The sequence below is a fragment of the Solanum lycopersicum genome, chromosome 3, assembly GCF_036512215.1.
Source record: "Solanum lycopersicum chromosome 3, SLM_r2.1".
In the NCBI taxonomy this organism is placed as follows: Eukaryota; Viridiplantae; Streptophyta; class Magnoliopsida; order Solanales; family Solanaceae; genus Solanum; species Solanum lycopersicum.
The window spans coordinates 24092632-24110098 of NC_090802.1; the positions used below are offsets into that span (position 1 = coordinate 24092632).

A 17467-nucleotide genomic window follows, 5' to 3' on the forward strand; every position below is an offset into this window, starting at 1 on the left:
AATATATGGTTTAAAATTTAATGTTTGGGTTTTGGTATTTTGGGGTTAGGGTTTCGGAATTACGGTCTAGTGTTAGGCTTTTGGGTTTAATGTTTAGGATTCGAGATTGAATATAAATGGTCTAGTTTTTAATGTAGGGATTTTGTTATTTTGGGCTTGGGGATTAGTGTTTATGGTAGGGTTAGGTTTAGGTTCATTCTAGGGTTAAAGTTAGGTTTTAGATTGGTGTTTTAGGTTTTAGGGTTTGGGGTTAAGGATTTGAATTGTAATATTTACGGTTTAGTGTTTAATGTAAGGGTTTTGGTATTTTGGGCTTTGGGTTTAGGGTTTTATTATTTTGGGTTAGGGTTAACAATAAGGTTAGGGTTAGGGTTCATGTTCTGGATAGGGTTAGGGTTACGATTTAAGTGATTTGTTCGGTTTTAGGTTTTGGGGTTTAGTATTTTTTGTTTAAAGTCTATAGTTTAGTGTTTAATGTTTGGATTTTGGTAAATGGTTTAGGGTTGGGGTTGGGTTTAAGCTTAGGATTAGGATTTGGGTTTTGGTTTGGGTTAGGATAAGGGTTTAGGATTTTTTTGGTTTTAGGGTTGGTGGTTTAGGATTTGAGGTTTAAAATTATGGTTGAGTATTTAATGTTGGGGGTTATCATATTTTTGATTTAGGGGTTTTTATTGGACATACGGCTTAGGGATAGCGTTAGGATTAGGATTAAGCTTAGGGTGTAGGTTTCTTTTAGGTTTTATGGTTTAGGGTATATGATTTAAGGTTTAAAATCTACGGTTAGTATTTAATGTTTGAGTTTTGGTATTTTGGGTTTAGGTTTTCTAGTTTATGATTTAGGGTTAGGGTTCTGGGATTTTTAGATTTTTATTTAGAGTTTAGGATTTGAGATTAAATATCAAAGGTTTTGTTTTTGATGTTTGGATTTTTGTATTTGGGGATTGGGGTTTATGGTCTCTATGGTTGGATAAGGGTTAGTGTTAAAGTTACAGTTAGGGTTAGTGGTTATATTGTATTTTAGGTTTAAGGGTTTGGGATTAAGGATTTGAGTTGTAATATCTACTGTTTAGTAATTAATGTTAGGATTTTTGAATTTAAGTCTTTGGGTTTAGGGTTTAGGATTTAGGGTTAAGGTAAGGAAATGGTTAGAGTTAGGGTTCGTTTTAGGGACATGGTTAGGTTTAGGGTTTAGGTATTTTTTAGGTTTTAGGTTTCGAGGTTTAGGCTGTTTTGTTTATGATCTATGTTTTAGTGTTTAATATTTGGCTTTTCGTATTTTGGGCTGGAATTTTGATTTGCTGTTTTAGGGCCAGGGTTAGGGTTAGGTTTAGGGTTTGGGTTAGGGTTATGGTTTAGTTTTTTTAGGTTTTAGGGTTTGTGGTTTAAGATTTAAGGTTTAAAAAATATGATTTAGTGTTTAATGTTTGGGTTCTTCTATATTAGACTTAGTTTTTAGGGTTTAGGCTTGGGTTAGGGTGTAGGTGTTATTTTAGGTTTTATGGGTCATGGTTTGGCATTTCAGATATAAAATCTATGGTTTAATATTTAATATTTGGGTTTTGGTATTTTTGTTTGGGGATTCGGGTTAATGGTTTAGGGTTAGGCTTTGGGTTAAGGTTAAGGTTCGGGATTGTGTTAGATTTAGGGTTTAGGTTTTAGGGTTTGTGGTTTAGGAATTGAGGTTTAAAATCTATGTTTTATTTTATAATGTTTGGATTTTCATATTTTGGACTTAAGTTTTTTTTTACTTAGGGTTTATTATTTAGGGTTAGGATTACTGTTAGGGTTACAATTTTTGGTTAGGGTGTCAATTTTTTAGGTTTTACGGTTCAGTCTTTGGCATTTGAGGTTTAAAATCTACGGTTTAGTATTTAATATTTGTTCACTGATATTTTGGACACTAGATTTTGCGTTTATTGTTAAGGGATAGGGTTAGGGTTAAGGTGAAGGTTAGGGTTAGGGTTAGGGTTTTAGGTTTTTGAAGGTTTTTGGGTTAGGGTTTACAGTTTGTGGTTTAATATTTACGGTTTAGCTTTTCAATGACCAAAAACCTATCTCTAATGTGGAGCCTAGTTTTTTGGGTTTTGCAATTTTGGGCTTGGGGTTTAGAATTTATGGTAGGGTTAGGGTTAGTTTCAATATTAGGGTTAGGGTTTAGGGTTAAGATTTGAGTTGTCAAATCTACGATTTAGTTTTTAACGTCAGGATTTGGTATTTATGGTTTGGGTTTATGAATTAGGTTTTAGGGTTAGGGTTAAGGATAGGGTTAGGGTTAGGTTTATTTTAGTGATAGATTTAGGTTTAGGGTTTAGGCTTTTTTTGGATTTTAGATTTTGGGGTTTAGGATGTTTTCTTAAAATCAATGCTTTAATGTTTAATGTTTAGGTTTCTGTATTTTGAGCTTAGGGTTTTGGGTTGAATGTTTAGTGTTAGGGTTAGGGTTAAGATTTCGGTTAGGGTTAGGGTTAGGGTTAGGGTTAGGGTTAGGGTTTAGTTTTGTATTAGGATTTATAATTTCTGGTTTAGGATTTGAGGTTTAAAATCTATGGTTAGTGTTTAATGTTTGGGTTTTCGTACTTCGTATATATTTTTTTGGGACCTTTTTTTTACGTAGGGTTTAGGGTTTAAGGACTTGGGTTAGGGTTCAATTTTTTTAGGTTTGTGATTCAGGGTTTAGCATTTGAGATTTAAAATCTATGGTTTACAATTTAATATTAGGGATTTGGTATTTTGTAATTTGTTCTCTTTATTATTATTATAATTACCTTTAGATGGGTAGGGGCTTAGCTAAACCCTCATGCCTAACCATTTCACCAAAAAACATTTACATTGAGGGGGGCTTCACCTTCCCTCATTACCTAAGATGGCTTGGAGTCACTTTCCAATAGAAAGTACACTCCTCCCCTTCAACACTGATGATTCCATATTCTTACTACCTAGAAGAGAGGAATCTTCTCCATACATAGAATCTAGGAAGCTTAAACTATGGAGGCTCTCACTTTAAAAAATCAAAATTAAAAACTTAACTTAACTATTTAAAAGAGTTATAATCATGAATTATAGCTTATTGAAAAGCTAGTAAAATGTTCAAGGTCGATCATTAATCTTATCTGTCTTTTTCCTTCTGAAGCTTGGCATCTCCATTACATCTAACTAATGAAAAGCTTTTGCCTCTTTAGGTAGTTCTTCCCTGCTGGAATAAATATCCGTACAAGTGATTTTGTGACTATGTTTGGACAATGCAACAAAAACCCAATTTTCCTCCCTGAAGATATGTGTATCTGAAGATATGTGTACATTTGAAGTCTTGAGTTTGGAAGATGAGACCTCTCAGTTTTTCCAGGTGATTGCATATACTCCATTGAGATGTAGCTTTATATAGGATCCAATTTATAATTAACATAGACCCATCTCCTAAATAATATTGCTATTGCCTAATCCTAATTCCCAAGTCATTCCAAAAATGGCAGCACTTATGTCTGCTTGGTTGTTTGTACCATTTCTAAGGGGTGTGGTATAAGCTAGTATCCCCTTGCCCTTCTGATCTCTCTGTATACCTCCTGCCCCTATCTTTCTGGATTCTCAAGTGCACTCCCATTTGTGTTGAGTTTTATGAACCTTATAGCAAGTTGGATGGTTCCACACCATGTAGGAGGCCAATTAACCTGAGGATAGATGGAAATTATTAGTTTATAGTTATCATTATAGATGGCATTCATGACTCTGGTGCAGTTAGAGGTTTTGGCCTCATATTTACAAGCACATCTATGTTCAATAAGTTCTAACAGATGAGGATAAGGGTGTCTTGAAGGATGAGCTTATGAGCATCATTATTATGCTTCATTGTCCACCAATGATTTATAAGTTGTTTCAGGGAACAATGGTCTCTTTTCACCCCTGCTCTAGTTGCAAAACTTTTCCAAACTTCTACAGCAAGATCACCACAGTTGAAGATGTGACTGATTGTGTCTTATCCTGACCTATTACTTTAACAAAAACAATTAATAGGCACTATTACGAAATTCATTAGTTTCTCATTAGTAGGCAGATTCCCATTTAAAGCCCTCCAAAATGAGATAAGAGTCTTGAAATGGCATATGTTTGTGCCATATGAGACTATTGAAATGAGATTTACTTCTTTTTTCCCTGATTTCATTCCAGGATGAAGAACAAATGAACATGCCATTGGAGTTGTCTTTCCAATATGCTTGATCATGAACGTGATTCTGGAAAATTTTTATTCCTAGGATAATGGATAGTTGATTAGAGGGAGCCTGTTGAATCAATAATTTACAGTTCCACTGGCTATTAACACAAATATCAGATGCCTTCCTATTGTCAAAGTTGTGGATGTTTTTAGAAAACTAGGCAAGCTGACCTTGACCAAGCCAATTGTCCCACCAAAAGGAGATGTTTCCATAGTTAAGATTCCATTGAATATATTGTTCCATGTTATTTCTATTGTTTATCATGTGCTTCCAGTTCAAGGAATCCCCAAAGTCCCATTTTCGCATATGGGGTTTGACCTTTGGTAGTATTTTGCTTTGATGAAATCTCCCCATAATTTGTTCTTAGCCCTAAATATCCACCGTTGTTTACAATGGAAGGCTAGGCACACATCCTTCAAGTTTCTCACTCCTACCCCTCCTTCATCTATAGTATAACTAAGATTCTTGAAGGAGACCTAGTGGTATTTCTTCTTATCAATTTTTCATCCCCAGTAGAAATATGCCATCAACATCTGTATTTCCTTGAGAACTTTAGAGGTAGGAGTTATATCAGAGAGTAAATGGATTTGAAGAGCTTGAAGGACATTTTTTATCAGCAAAGGTCGGCAACCATACACTAATTGCTTTGTTTGCTAGCCTATAATCGTGTAAATCAATTTATTTACAAGGTCAGAAAAATATGAAATTCTAGGTCTACCCACAAAAAGTGGGCCTCCTAGGTATGTGATAATACCTTGTCTGTTCTTGAAACCATTGATTCTTCTAATTCTTTCTTTTGTACTGTCAAACACAATTTGATGAACCATAATTGACCTTTATCATAGTCGATCAGTTGCCCTGAAGTGTATTCATAGCTTTTTAGAGTTTTCATGATTAACAGAAGAGATTTAGTACTTCCTGAAGTAAAAAGGATGGTATCATCAGCATAACTCAAGTGGTTCACTTGGGAACCCCTTCACTCTATGACAAAACAATGGTAGTCCTTATGGTTGTGTAATCCATTTAAGTATCTAGTAAGCATCTCTTCACCTAAAATAAATAGGGCAGGAGAAAGGGGGTCTCCTTGCTTGAGGCCTCTAGATGATTGAAAAAACCAAATCTTCGTCCATTAATTATAATAAAGTAAAAATTATTAACTTGGTTCTCCACATCATATCTATGAATGTTTTCTCAAAACCCATCTTTCTTAGGATTAGATATATATAAGCCCAACAAAATCTTTCATAGGCCTTAGTCATGTCAAGCATTCTAGTGAAATTACTACCTATGTTAGGCCTTATGATCTGATGGGTGATTTCCTGACCCAACATGATATTCTCAGTTATAATTATACCATTCACAAAACAAGACTGATAAAAGGATATCGAATTACGTAGAATATGACTCAATCTTGTACTCAAAATCTTGGAGATTATTTTACCAATGAAATTTCTCAGACTAACAGGACTGAACTCTTTCAGCTTGTTAAGATTACACACTTTGGGTAGAATTACAATACAAGAGTGTGAAAAATACTTGGGGATATCTTGGCCTATGAAATTGCTAAAACAACTTCCATCAAGTCTTTATTGATAATGTGCCGACATTTTTGAACGATATACCCTTTTATGCCATCAGGCCCTGCTGCAGAATGGTTTTTTTAAAGAAGACCACTTCTTGTAATTCTATCATAGTAGGATGAGAAATAAGCCTTTCATTTTGCTTCTGATTCTCCATTTAAGGGATGCATTCAAGGCTTGCCTCATTAATACTTTTGTTATCTCCTGAAACATTTGTTCGATGTATTCACAGGAAGCCTTACCAATGTTCTCATCACCCTTGATCCATTCTCCATTTTCCGGAATTCTGTGAATGAGCAGTCTTCTCCTTCTACTCTTTATCAGGGAATGGAAGAATTCAGAATTTGTATCCCCCTCTATCAGCCATTGCAACTGAGATTTTTGTATCATGATTGTATCCTTAAACTTGAGATATCTAGTATACTTGGCACTAGTTTTATGTATAATCTCTCTGTTGGTATCACTATTGTATTGGATCAAATTTTCCTCAACATCTCTAACCTTTCCTTCAAAGCCTCTAGCTTTCAGGAAGATGTCTCCAAATTCCTTTTTGGATGAATTTATTAAAATGTTAGAGAGTATTTTCATCTTTTGGTGAAATTTCCACATATTATTTCCAGTCACCTCCCACTCCCAACAAACTTTCACAGTTCCTATGAAGTAGGGCTATCCACCCAACAATTAAGGAATTTGAAGTACTTGGTCTGACTCCCTTCATTGTTGATAATCTCCCATAATAGTACACAATGAGCAGAACCAGTAGAAGGTAGGTGAGTAATAGTTGTTTAAGATATGATTTCTAGCCAAGTATCATTTATCAAACCTCTGTCGATTCTCTTACAGATTCTTTCAATGATGCCTGTATTATTAGAACAAGTTTATTTTTTTCAACTAAAATCAATATCCATCAATCCAGAGGCTTCAATAATTGCAAGGAAATCCAAGATTTTTTTAATATCGTATGGAATTCCCCCTAATTTTGTTCTTAGTAGAAGTTATAACATTGTAATCCCCCATTAAGCACCAAGGTTTATCCTCTATCTCAGCTTGTTGGAGCATTTTATCCCATAGAGGTCTTCTTAGGTAATCTTTGTATTTGCCATAAACAAATGTAATGGTGAATTATTTTTTAAGCTCATTATGGCTGATGTAACAGGTAATTTATTGTTCATCCTGCTCTCTCACAATACAATCGACATCAGCATTCCTGAATAGCCATATTTTACCATTGTAGTTGGTTATTGAATTAACCATGGCTACTTGATTCTTAAAATTTATCACATTAACGCTATCTGTAAAAGTGTCAAGAATAGCAACAATTTCTAAGTGGTGCATTTTCTTGAACATTTTGATTCTTTCCATGATTCTCTGAGTGATGACTCCTCTCATAGTCCATATGATTGTACGAATGATTGGTTAACTCTAAAGGAGAAAAGCCTTGTGTTTGGTCTGCCAGTAGTGATAGTATTTATGTCCAGATTTCAAAAGTGAAATTTATCATGCTTTAATGTTCATGGAGATAGACCTTGATTTTGAGTCACCTATTTAATTTCTTCTTCCATGTCCTGATCATTTTGAGGACTCAATGCTCTTATCAAAGCATCACTAGTCTCATCAGCATCATTAGGTTCCGGTCCATATTAATTGTTCCTATCTACTTCACCTTCTAAAATTATAAATTCATATTTATCAAAAGAAGGGATAGTATAGACATGGCAGTTGCCATGTTCTTTAACAGGAGGTGCCCTAGGAGAAGGTGTTACAATTTTTGTCTACTCAGAAGCGTTATGCTGAACTTGTTGATTCTCTTCCTCAGAAAGTTCATTTCTTTTATTCAATATCCTTTCCTGTTGGTTTTGTTGATATGTCTCTTGTTATTTGTTTAATTTTCTCTTGGCAGCATCTTTTTTTTGCTAGGTTTGTTTTTGCTCCTTGAGGTATTTCCTACATTACCTTTAATAACATTATTGCCCATTTCCTTTATATACGTGCTTCGAGATATCTTGCTTTCATATTCCCTATTTTGTTTTCCTTTATTAATATCCTTTTTGCTTATGGAACTGGTTTCAATTTGTTGCTCCTTCTCATGAATCTTTTGTGTCCTCCGTTTGTTGTTTTTCCCTGCTATATTGGTCTCTAAGGTTAGATATTTGTTATGTGTCTTCCTCCTCATGCCTATCATGAGGTAGTTTCATCCCTTTGGTTACCCCTTCATGCATGTTAGTAATGTTTTCCTGACACTCTCTTTCACACCTTCAATAGCTACTTCCATCATAATCTCATTGATTTGCAGCTTACTAGATATAGGGTTTTCAGCTATGATACCTGCACTATTATTTCTCGCTTCTTCTTGATGCTTCAATTGTGGTAGATTTGGTATGCTTCCTATTTATTCACTGTCTTGATTGATGTGTGTCTTCCTCCTCCTGCACGGTTAGTTTATTAAATATATTGTTATGATGATTAATATTCATACATTCCTATTAGGCCTTTGTTTTGTTTGTTGTTCTTTGATTCTTTCTCTGAGGTTGAAGTAGGCCTCCAAACAGCTTTTTGTCCTGTCTACTCTTGGGCTCTTCGATTTCTTCTACTCTGAATGTGCAATTCCTTTTGCTACATTGGTTATTGTTGCTTGCCACTTTCTTTGGCTTTTTGGTGCAATTGTTCCATAGCTTCTTTTGGTTTATTCTTCACTACTTCCTTACCTTTGTTGTTTTGTTTTTCTTTATTTCTATTTATCTCGTCTTTCTCCTCTTCCTTCCTTTGTCTGTACTCTTAATCTTTATCTTGGCCTTGCATTTTTTACATCATGACCTTGATGTCTACAATATTCACAATAGGGGGAATATTTTCATATTCAACAGGCTGGCAAACCCCTATGGTGTCATCATCATTATCAAGACCAATCCACACATGCCTAGGTATTGGTTTGGTTAGGTCAATTTGCATCTTAACCTTAGCAATCCCTTCCCTTGATCTCTTGATGGATGTTGTGTCCATGTAAAGCACTTTCTCTACATTCTCTAGAAGAGGAATCAGGAATGGTTTCTTAAAATAGTGCAAGGGTAATCCACGAATAAGAATCAAAACTGGTACAATAGGAGTCTCTTCGTCTGGGGGTAAAGAAAGGAGTCCAAGCTTGAATTCTCACAAGTTTGCCCTCTATGGTCATTATTTGTTGAGTCCAACCAGTATTGTAGTCAAGCTCATTTGAGAGGTCAATGAAGACATGTTTGGCATTATATTGTGCAATGTTGACCCCCCATTGAGTTGAGTCTGTGTGATGAAACTTTTCCTAATCAATTACACTTTAGACATAGTACTGTTAAACTTCCCAACCAAAGTGTATTTGCAATCCACCTTAAGGGTATGCATATAATCATGCATGTCAAATACTACAGCTTTTTTCCTTTCTTTAGTGGGTTTTCTAGATTTTGTTCTTAGTACTATATTACGACTTTGGGCTTCATGGATTTTCCCCAGTCTAGTTGCCAGAGTTTGAACAACGGTATAAGGGGGTGGTTCAGTGACCTACTCTAGCTTAGTATTTTTCTGAGTTTTAGTAGTAGTATTCTCATTAGATTTGGGGAAGCTATCATTTTGGTTGAAAATTATAGTAGGGGGTTCGTTTTTCTAAATTACTATAGACTTTAGAAAAATCTCTACGATACACATTAAGATCACCACATTTTGCTCTATTAGCCTGCTGCATTGCCCCTGCTCTCTCATTCCTATCAGCCTGAATCTTATCTTTAACATTCACAGCAAAAGGTCCCATGGCATGATTACACACATGGAAAACACTAGTACTATTATTAAGGTCATTAACAACATTGGTAGTGATGAGGAGCCTATGTGTCTGTTGTATTTCCATTTCTTGATCCATTCAGTTCTGATGTTTTTCCAATCCATGATTCTTACCATCTTTTCCCTTTCCAGATCTTCCCCTTATGATTGAGTTTTTCCATCTTTAGGATTATTTTTACCCCTCGTGTTACCCCCTGCTGAACCATGTGAAGTAGTTTCTAAATCTATGACTTTCTTTGGTATCTCACCTTCATTAATAGTTACAATATTCAGTTTTTCCTCTGTACTCCTCCTTTTAGTTGTAGATCTTTTTTCTTCCGCAGAATATTTACATTGATGTATTTTTTCCACTCCCTAAGAAGAATATGAATTTGTATGCACATTATTCAATTTGGAGCTTCCATTATCATTTTCTTTTTGTTGTTCAAACTGTTCACCGGCGATTCTATCTTCCATGATTTGACCCTCGATTCCAGTTAGAACCCCTATTAGATGGATGTTCTTCCCTTGCGAGAAAACCCTAATAGAGATTTCTTGCATATATGCTCGTAGAGGGTCTGATTTATGTCGCCATTTTTGTCTGCACTTACTCGCAATTGCGCCTCATCCTTCCCATAGTTTGGCTGGTTAAAATTCCTCGTTTGATTAGTCTGTTGTCGTTCAAGTTGAGTAGATTCATTCCAATTGTGTTGTAGTTCTTGATTCAACCTAATAGATTATGGTAAAGTATTCTCATGTTCATCTTCCGTTTCTCCTCGCGAATTCTCTCTGTTTTCCATATCATTGAGTTGTGAAGTCACTGAGTTATGCTTCGAGACTAAGAGGGGTTCTTGTCTTTTTGAGCTCTTAATCCCATATCATCCCTGCAAGTACTATTTCAGCGGCCTAGACGGTACCACCGGTTCCTCAAGCACTTGTTCAAAAAGGTTGAACTAGTCGTTGGACTTATAGTAGTCTAAATCATGTAGAGATATTTTGGTTAAAAGAGATAACTTAGAGAGAAGTAATTTGGATTTTTTGTATTTTCAGCTTAGTATTTTGAATTTATGATTTAGGGTTAGGGATTTGTTTTTTTTTAGGTTTTTAGGTTTAGGGTTTCGGATTTGAGGATTAATATCAACGGTTTAGTTTTTAATGTTTGAGATTTTGTATTTTGGCCTTGGATTTTAGGGTTTTATGGTATGTTTCGTGTTAAGGTCAATGTTAATATTAGGATTAAGGTTTAGGTTGTGTTTTAGGTTTAAGGGTTTGGGGTTAAGGATTTGGATTCTAATATCTACGGTTTAATATTTAATGTTAGGGTTTTGATATTTTTTTTTGTTAAGTACTCTTGGAGGGGTAGGGGATGATCAATAGCCCTAGGTATTATGATAGATAAAAAGCAAAAATACATGGAGGTGGACATAAACCTTACCTCCAACATAAGGTGTTTCAAGAGCTGGTAGCCTACTAACTATCCGTTGTAAGTTCTCCAACTCTTCCCCATATACTAAAAAAGAGTCTGACTTCTAAAAACCTATGAGAGGACTCCTCTCAAAACAAAGAAACTAGGAATGCATAAATTAGGGAGGCCCTCTGTAACAATCCCAAAAATGGATAAGATAAAAAATGCTTAATGTGTTAAGAATGCCTATGATTAGACCAGGGTTCACACGGATCTATGCGCGTAGAACCAGACCTCAGAACCCTTGATATATCCAATCCAACTAACTTGGGGAGTTATTTGACCTTTGAAAGGTAGGGTATAACCATGTAGGGATCTCGAATACAAAGATTTACTTCAAGGAGTCTTTACCAGACTTAAAAAGGGGAAATATTAGATTTGGAGGGTTTAGGGATAAAATGCCTTTTTCAAGGATAAAGATAGTATCGTAATTACCCTAAATATATAATTATTATTTAATTAATAAGTTGGAGGGGCTTTTTGGGAAGAGAGGGCCGAAATTGTGCTCTTAAAGTGAAGTCCTGCTCCATCCGGGTTTGAACCTAGGTGGAATTAAAATTAAAGTGATTTTTATTAAAGCTATTGAATTAATGTAATTAATTAATAATTATTATTTATTATCTGATTTAAAATAAAATAAAAATCAGATTGCATTTAAATATAAAAAACCTTATTGACTAAGTCCTAAAATGAGACTCTTAATCCCCCTACAACTCCCACTCTCTCACGTTTATCTCTCGACACTCACTTAATATCTCTTATTCTTTATCAAGTATTATCTCAAACAGAATAAGATACAAAAGCTGAAAAATAAACCACGTTGTTCACACTTGAAGAACTCAGACGAAATTACAAGAAAACAAACGTTAATCGCACACTAGGCTAAGGGGGGGTGTCATTCGAGTGGAGTTGATATTGAGGAGGCTTATATGTGTTTTTGGGTGACGGTTTTGGGCAGCAAGTAAAGATTTTAATGTCAAAAAGGTATGATTTCTATTCTCTCTTTGTCCCTTTTTCCAAGAGACCCCTTATTGTTCAAAATATTCATTCCGAAAACTAGGATTGTTCCTCGTTGCATGTCCCTGTCACTAGCTCCCATTGAAGCATAAGTTGTTTATGTTTGTTGATATAAAACTAGGGATAATACTTGTTTTAATGATGATTATGTGTTTATATGTATGTTTGTAATTATGTGAATTATGTTGATGTTTCCAAAAATGTTACTACGTCTGTATGTGCGTGTTGGCATGGAAATTGTTAATGGCTTAGAACTTGAAATGGTATGATAGTTGTTTATATTTCATGAACACGTGTTGATGTAAATGTGATGTTCATATGAGTTGAAATGTGGCTAATTTGAGGGATAATGTCTTGTCTAAATGAATACATGAGACGCACCTAAAATGTTCTAAATGTACGACGAAACTCCCCTAAGAACTATGGTGTAACTTGATGAAAGGATGATAAAAAATTAAAAGAAAATTTTACTAGGTCATTCTTGATCATTGCACAGTGAACCCTATGAAAGTCTTAAACCTACATCCTAGGTATAGTTGGTGTTTACACTAGCCTATAAAAGAAATAAAATGAAGTATGTATGAATGAATGATGTTTTTTTTGTGTTTTCTGAAGAAGGATCCCTTGTTGAGGTCCTTTATGTTGAGCCCTCATTTTGGGAAGTCTTTATGTCAAGTCCATGATTCCAAGGTCTCATGGCATATGAACGAATGACATGAAAAATGTTATGTGCTATATGTAATATGTTATGTGTTATGTGTAAAATGTTATGTAATGTGTGAAATATGATAAGTATGATGATGCATGTTTCTTTCATGGGATAAAATTCCTAATCCAAATTAGGAAAGCTCATAAACGTTCCTACTCAAAATTTGGAAAGTCCACTCCCTTTCCTAATCTCAATTTGGCAAGTCCACTAACCTGACCTGCTATAACCATGTTGCTAGAAAAGAGTTATTTTTACTCATTCATGTCCTTGGTGTGAACTTTAATATACCCATACTTAGTACAAGTGTGTACTAACCCTATACAACTCTCAACTTTAGGTGCAGACACAGCTCAACGCTAGTGCTACAGGGTGAACATTGCAGCCATACGTTGAGCATTCATCCGGATTGTGTAGGCCCTCATGCTTCCTAGGATGCTTCCACATTTACATTCTAGCTTATTTGTAGGATTAAGCTAGTGGAGTATGTTCTGCTAGAGTTTCTTTCCAAATTTTGTTCAAAGATTGTATTGGTGCAATTTTGGCAAGTACACCTTTATCGTATAATAAACTGCTTCTTTCATTTGATGATCTTAATGTTAGATGGTTTATGGTGAACAATTATATATGGAATAGAATGTTTAATAAGCATGTTAGGAAATAAAAAGTTACAAATTTTCTGCTAAAATTAACCTAGATTAAGAATTAAGTATGTAGGCTTGTGTGCGACATCTAAGAGGTCAACAACGCCGATCTCATCTAGGCTCCAATCATGACAAAGTTTGTATCAGATCCCTAGGTTAAATTACAGAAATAATAAGTTTATATCAACCGATATGAGTAGTTTCTAAGTTATGTTGTGAAGTTCACCACTATCCAGCACTAGAGACTACATGATGTGTAGGAAAATTTCCCTTCATATGATTTTATCGTGCCTTTACAAATGTTTTACTTCTTGGTTTTATGAGCGTGTCTAATATAAAATCGTTGTTGTTTACAGAGAATGAACACTAGGAAAGTTATTTGTCAGAGGAGAGGAGTAGACGCTGATGAGGACAATCAAGTTGCACACCAGGCTCTTGCTGAAGGAGTAGTTATGCCAGTTAACCCTACTGGGTTGACTGATGCTAAGGTGAGGGAATCTCTGGCCTAGACGGCACATGCCATCACCATGCAAGCTCAGTCCATGACTGCCCATGTAAACCGACAGAATGTTTAACAGGAGAACCTACCGGTACGTGGCATGGCTGATAGGCTACGAGACTTTACACGGTTCAATCCTCCTATTTTCACAGTGTCCAAGATTTCAGAGGATCCCTACGAATTCATGGATGAGGTACAAAAGATTTTGGTGGCCATGGGGGAAATAGATACTGAGAAGGCTGAGCTAGCTTTCTATCAGCTCAAACATGTTGCAAAGACTTGGTGCAAGATTATGAGGGATAGCAGAGCTTTGGGCAGAGTTACGGTCACGTGGGAGAAGGTTAAGACAGGCTTTCTGGAGAGATTTTTCCCCAAGGAGATGAGAGAGGACAAGGTTGAGGAGTTTATCAACCTTAAACATGGATCGGTGACAGTCAACGAGTATTCCTGAAGTTTGTGAAATTATCTAGGTTTCCCACTTTTCTTGTGTCTAACAACATAAACAAGATGAGTAGATTATTGACAGGGATTGCTGAGGATCTCGAGGAGGAATTAAGGGCATCTATGCTGCATGACAGCATGGACCTTTCCAGGCTTATGGTCCATGTCCGGCAAGTGGAGGAAAGCATGAAGAGGAAGCGCACTAGGGCAGGGAACATGTCAAGGGCAACTGAAAAGAATTTTTCAAGGAAGAGTAGTACTGAAATCAGGGATAAGCACAGGTTTAAGAAGGGACTCTCCCTCCAAGGGGAGTAAAGTTCATCCAAGGGCCGCTATGATAGGTATTTTGAGTCCAGAGTCAAGAGAAACAATGATGTAGATACACCTAAGGAGAGACCACCTTGCAGGAACTGTGGAAAACTACATGGAGGAGAGTGTATGATGGTGACTAGAGCTTGTTACAATTGTGGAAACCAGGTCACATGGTGAAGTATTGTCCGATCAGTTGAGTTAAGAACAAGGGAAGGAGAGATTTCAGACTAATGGTTCAAGTGAAGAGGCTCCAAGGAGGCAATTATTCTTCGCACTCAAGTCTAGGGTTTCAGGGGAAGACACCTCTGCTGATGTCTCGGGGAGTAGCCTTAATTATTCCTTCAGGTATGTGACTCTGTATGGTGTTTATGCACTAGTATTAGGTTAATATTTTTTAGTCATCATGTTGGTTGCTGATTTGAATGACTTACATGTTTACTTATATTGAACTCTTTGATGAGACTAGTTTAGGAAAGAGTTCCTTAGTGTATTAATGTGAAGCTACTAGTAGGTTACAAGGATGTGCACCTTCATGTTAATATGTGAATTAGATATTCACCAATGGGGTGTACTGAATTACCTATGTATGCATATATTCTAACATATTAATTGTTAGTAAAGAGTAGTTTCATTCGTGGACGAATGTTCCTAGGGGGGGGGGAATTATGTAACAACCCAAAAAATGGATAAGATAAGAAATGCTTTACGTGTCAAAAATGCCTATAATTAGACCTAGGTTCACACAGATTGATACGCATAGAACCAGACCTCGAACCTAGGCTACAACCAATCCAAATAACTTGGGGAGTTAGTTCATCTTGGAAAGATTGGGTACAACCATGTAGGGCTCTTGAATAGAAAGATTTTCTTGAAGAAGTCTTTACAAAACTTAAAAAAGGGGAAATCTTATGTTTGGAGGGTCTAGGGTTAAAATGGTCTTTTTCCAAGCAAAGGGCAATATCGTAATTACCCTAAATATATAATTAATTATTTATTCAATAATGTGGAGGGGTATTTTGGGGAGAGAGGGCCGAAATTGGGCTCTTGAAGTGAATTCTTGCTCCACCGGTGTTCGTACCTAGATGGAAGCAATGAATAAACTGATTTTTATTAAAGGTAGACTCCTAAGATTTCTACAACTCCCACTCTCTCACGTTTAACTCTCCAATGAAACACTCAATCTCTCTTATTCTTTGTCTTGTAGTTTCTCAGCCAAAATAAGATACAAAAGTAGAAAAATAAACCAATTTCGTCACACTTGATGAACTCACACAAAATCACAAGAAAACAAACGTTAATCGCACACTAGGCTAAAGGAGGTTGTTATTCGGGTGGAGTTGATATTGAGGAGGCTTAGACGTGTTTTTGTGTGATTTTTTGTGCAGAAAGCCAAGAGTTTAATGTAAAAAAGGTATGGTTTCTCTTCTCTCTTTGTCCCTTTTACCAAGAGACCCCTTAAGGTTCAGAATATTTATTTTGAAAACTAGGATTGTTCCCCGTTTCATGTTCCTGTCACTAGATCCCATTCAATCACAGGTTGGTTATGTTTGCTGGTAGAAAACTAAGGATGAAACGTGTTTTGGTGATGAATATGTGTTTATATGTATGTTTTGGAATTATGTGACTTATGTGATATTTCCGAGAATATAACTATGTGTGTATTTGTGTGTTGTCGTGGCTATTGTTCATGGTTTAGGACTTGAAATGGCATGATAGTTCTTTAAATTTCATGTGTACATGTTGATGTAAATATTATGATCATATGAGTTTAAATGTATCTAATTTGAGTGATAATGTCTTGGCTAACCGAATACATGGAGACGTGCCTAAAATGTTCTAAATGCACTACGAAATTCCTCTAAGAACTATGGTGTAACTTAATGAAAGGATGTTGAAAAATTAATTGAAAATTTCCAGCTTCTACTTATGAATTTCTTCAGCAAAGAGAGTTCAAAATGTTGAAAAATTAATTAAAACAAGTGAGGTGATGGTGGATCAAACCCGTGATCTCACCATGTTAAAAACCATGAAAATAAAGAAGTAAAAAGAAATGTGGTGAAGGGGATTCGAAACATTGTATTTTCAGGAAAATGTAACTTAAAAGAAAAAATAAGAAATGAGAGGAGTGGGATTTGAACCCACCACCTCTCAATAAGATTAAAGGAAGAGTAAAAGAGAAAAAATAAAATGTGAGGCGTGGGAATCAAACCCACGACCTCTAGACAGTGAAGGAGAGTCAAAGGAAATGAAAGAAAAGAGATGTGAGGCATGGGAATCGAACCCGCGACCTCCTAGGCAGATTTAAGGATAAAAATTAAAATATATTAAAGAGGGGCTTTGGGAGTTCGAACACACAAGCCCTCAGCAAAAGGAGAGAAATTTAAAGGCAATGAAAATAAAAAGTAAATGAAGTTTTAGGAGTTCGATCAACATAATCTTAGGAAGATATGAATAACTTAAATGAACTATGAATGAAGCCTCATGGATTGTATGTATAGATCCATAATTCTAACATACATTTAAAAAAATAATTGAACCTAAGATGTATGTAATGAAATGATTTTACCATATAAGGGTTACTTAAGAGTGTAAAATATACAAATGGCCAAGTACATTGGCATATGATGAATTCAACATTCACGTAAAAATTGTTGAGTAATTAAGAAGAATAAATTTGCTAATGTTAATGAATGTGGTGAAAAATGATATGAGGCTAATGTAAAAGATGAGATCAATCTCAAATGAGCCTAAGTAAATGTTACCAAAATATAGTCACCTATGAGAGTGTAAGGTTAATAAAGAGACCAGT

General features: G+C 35.6%; 1 protein-coding gene across 1 annotated transcript; it reads left to right on the plus strand.

The window, feature by feature from the left end:
- Window positions 1-12256: 12256 nt before the first annotated feature.
- Window positions 12257-14356, plus strand: LOC138347489 (uncharacterized). The gene is made up of 3 exons (XM_069295783.1): window positions 12257-12319; window positions 13763-13894; window positions 13985-14356. The coding sequence occupies exons 1-3, from the start codon at window positions 12257-12259 to the stop codon at window positions 14354-14356; spliced, it is 567 nt and encodes a 188-aa protein (XP_069151884.1).
- The last annotated feature ends 3111 nt before the right edge of the window (window positions 14357-17467 follow it).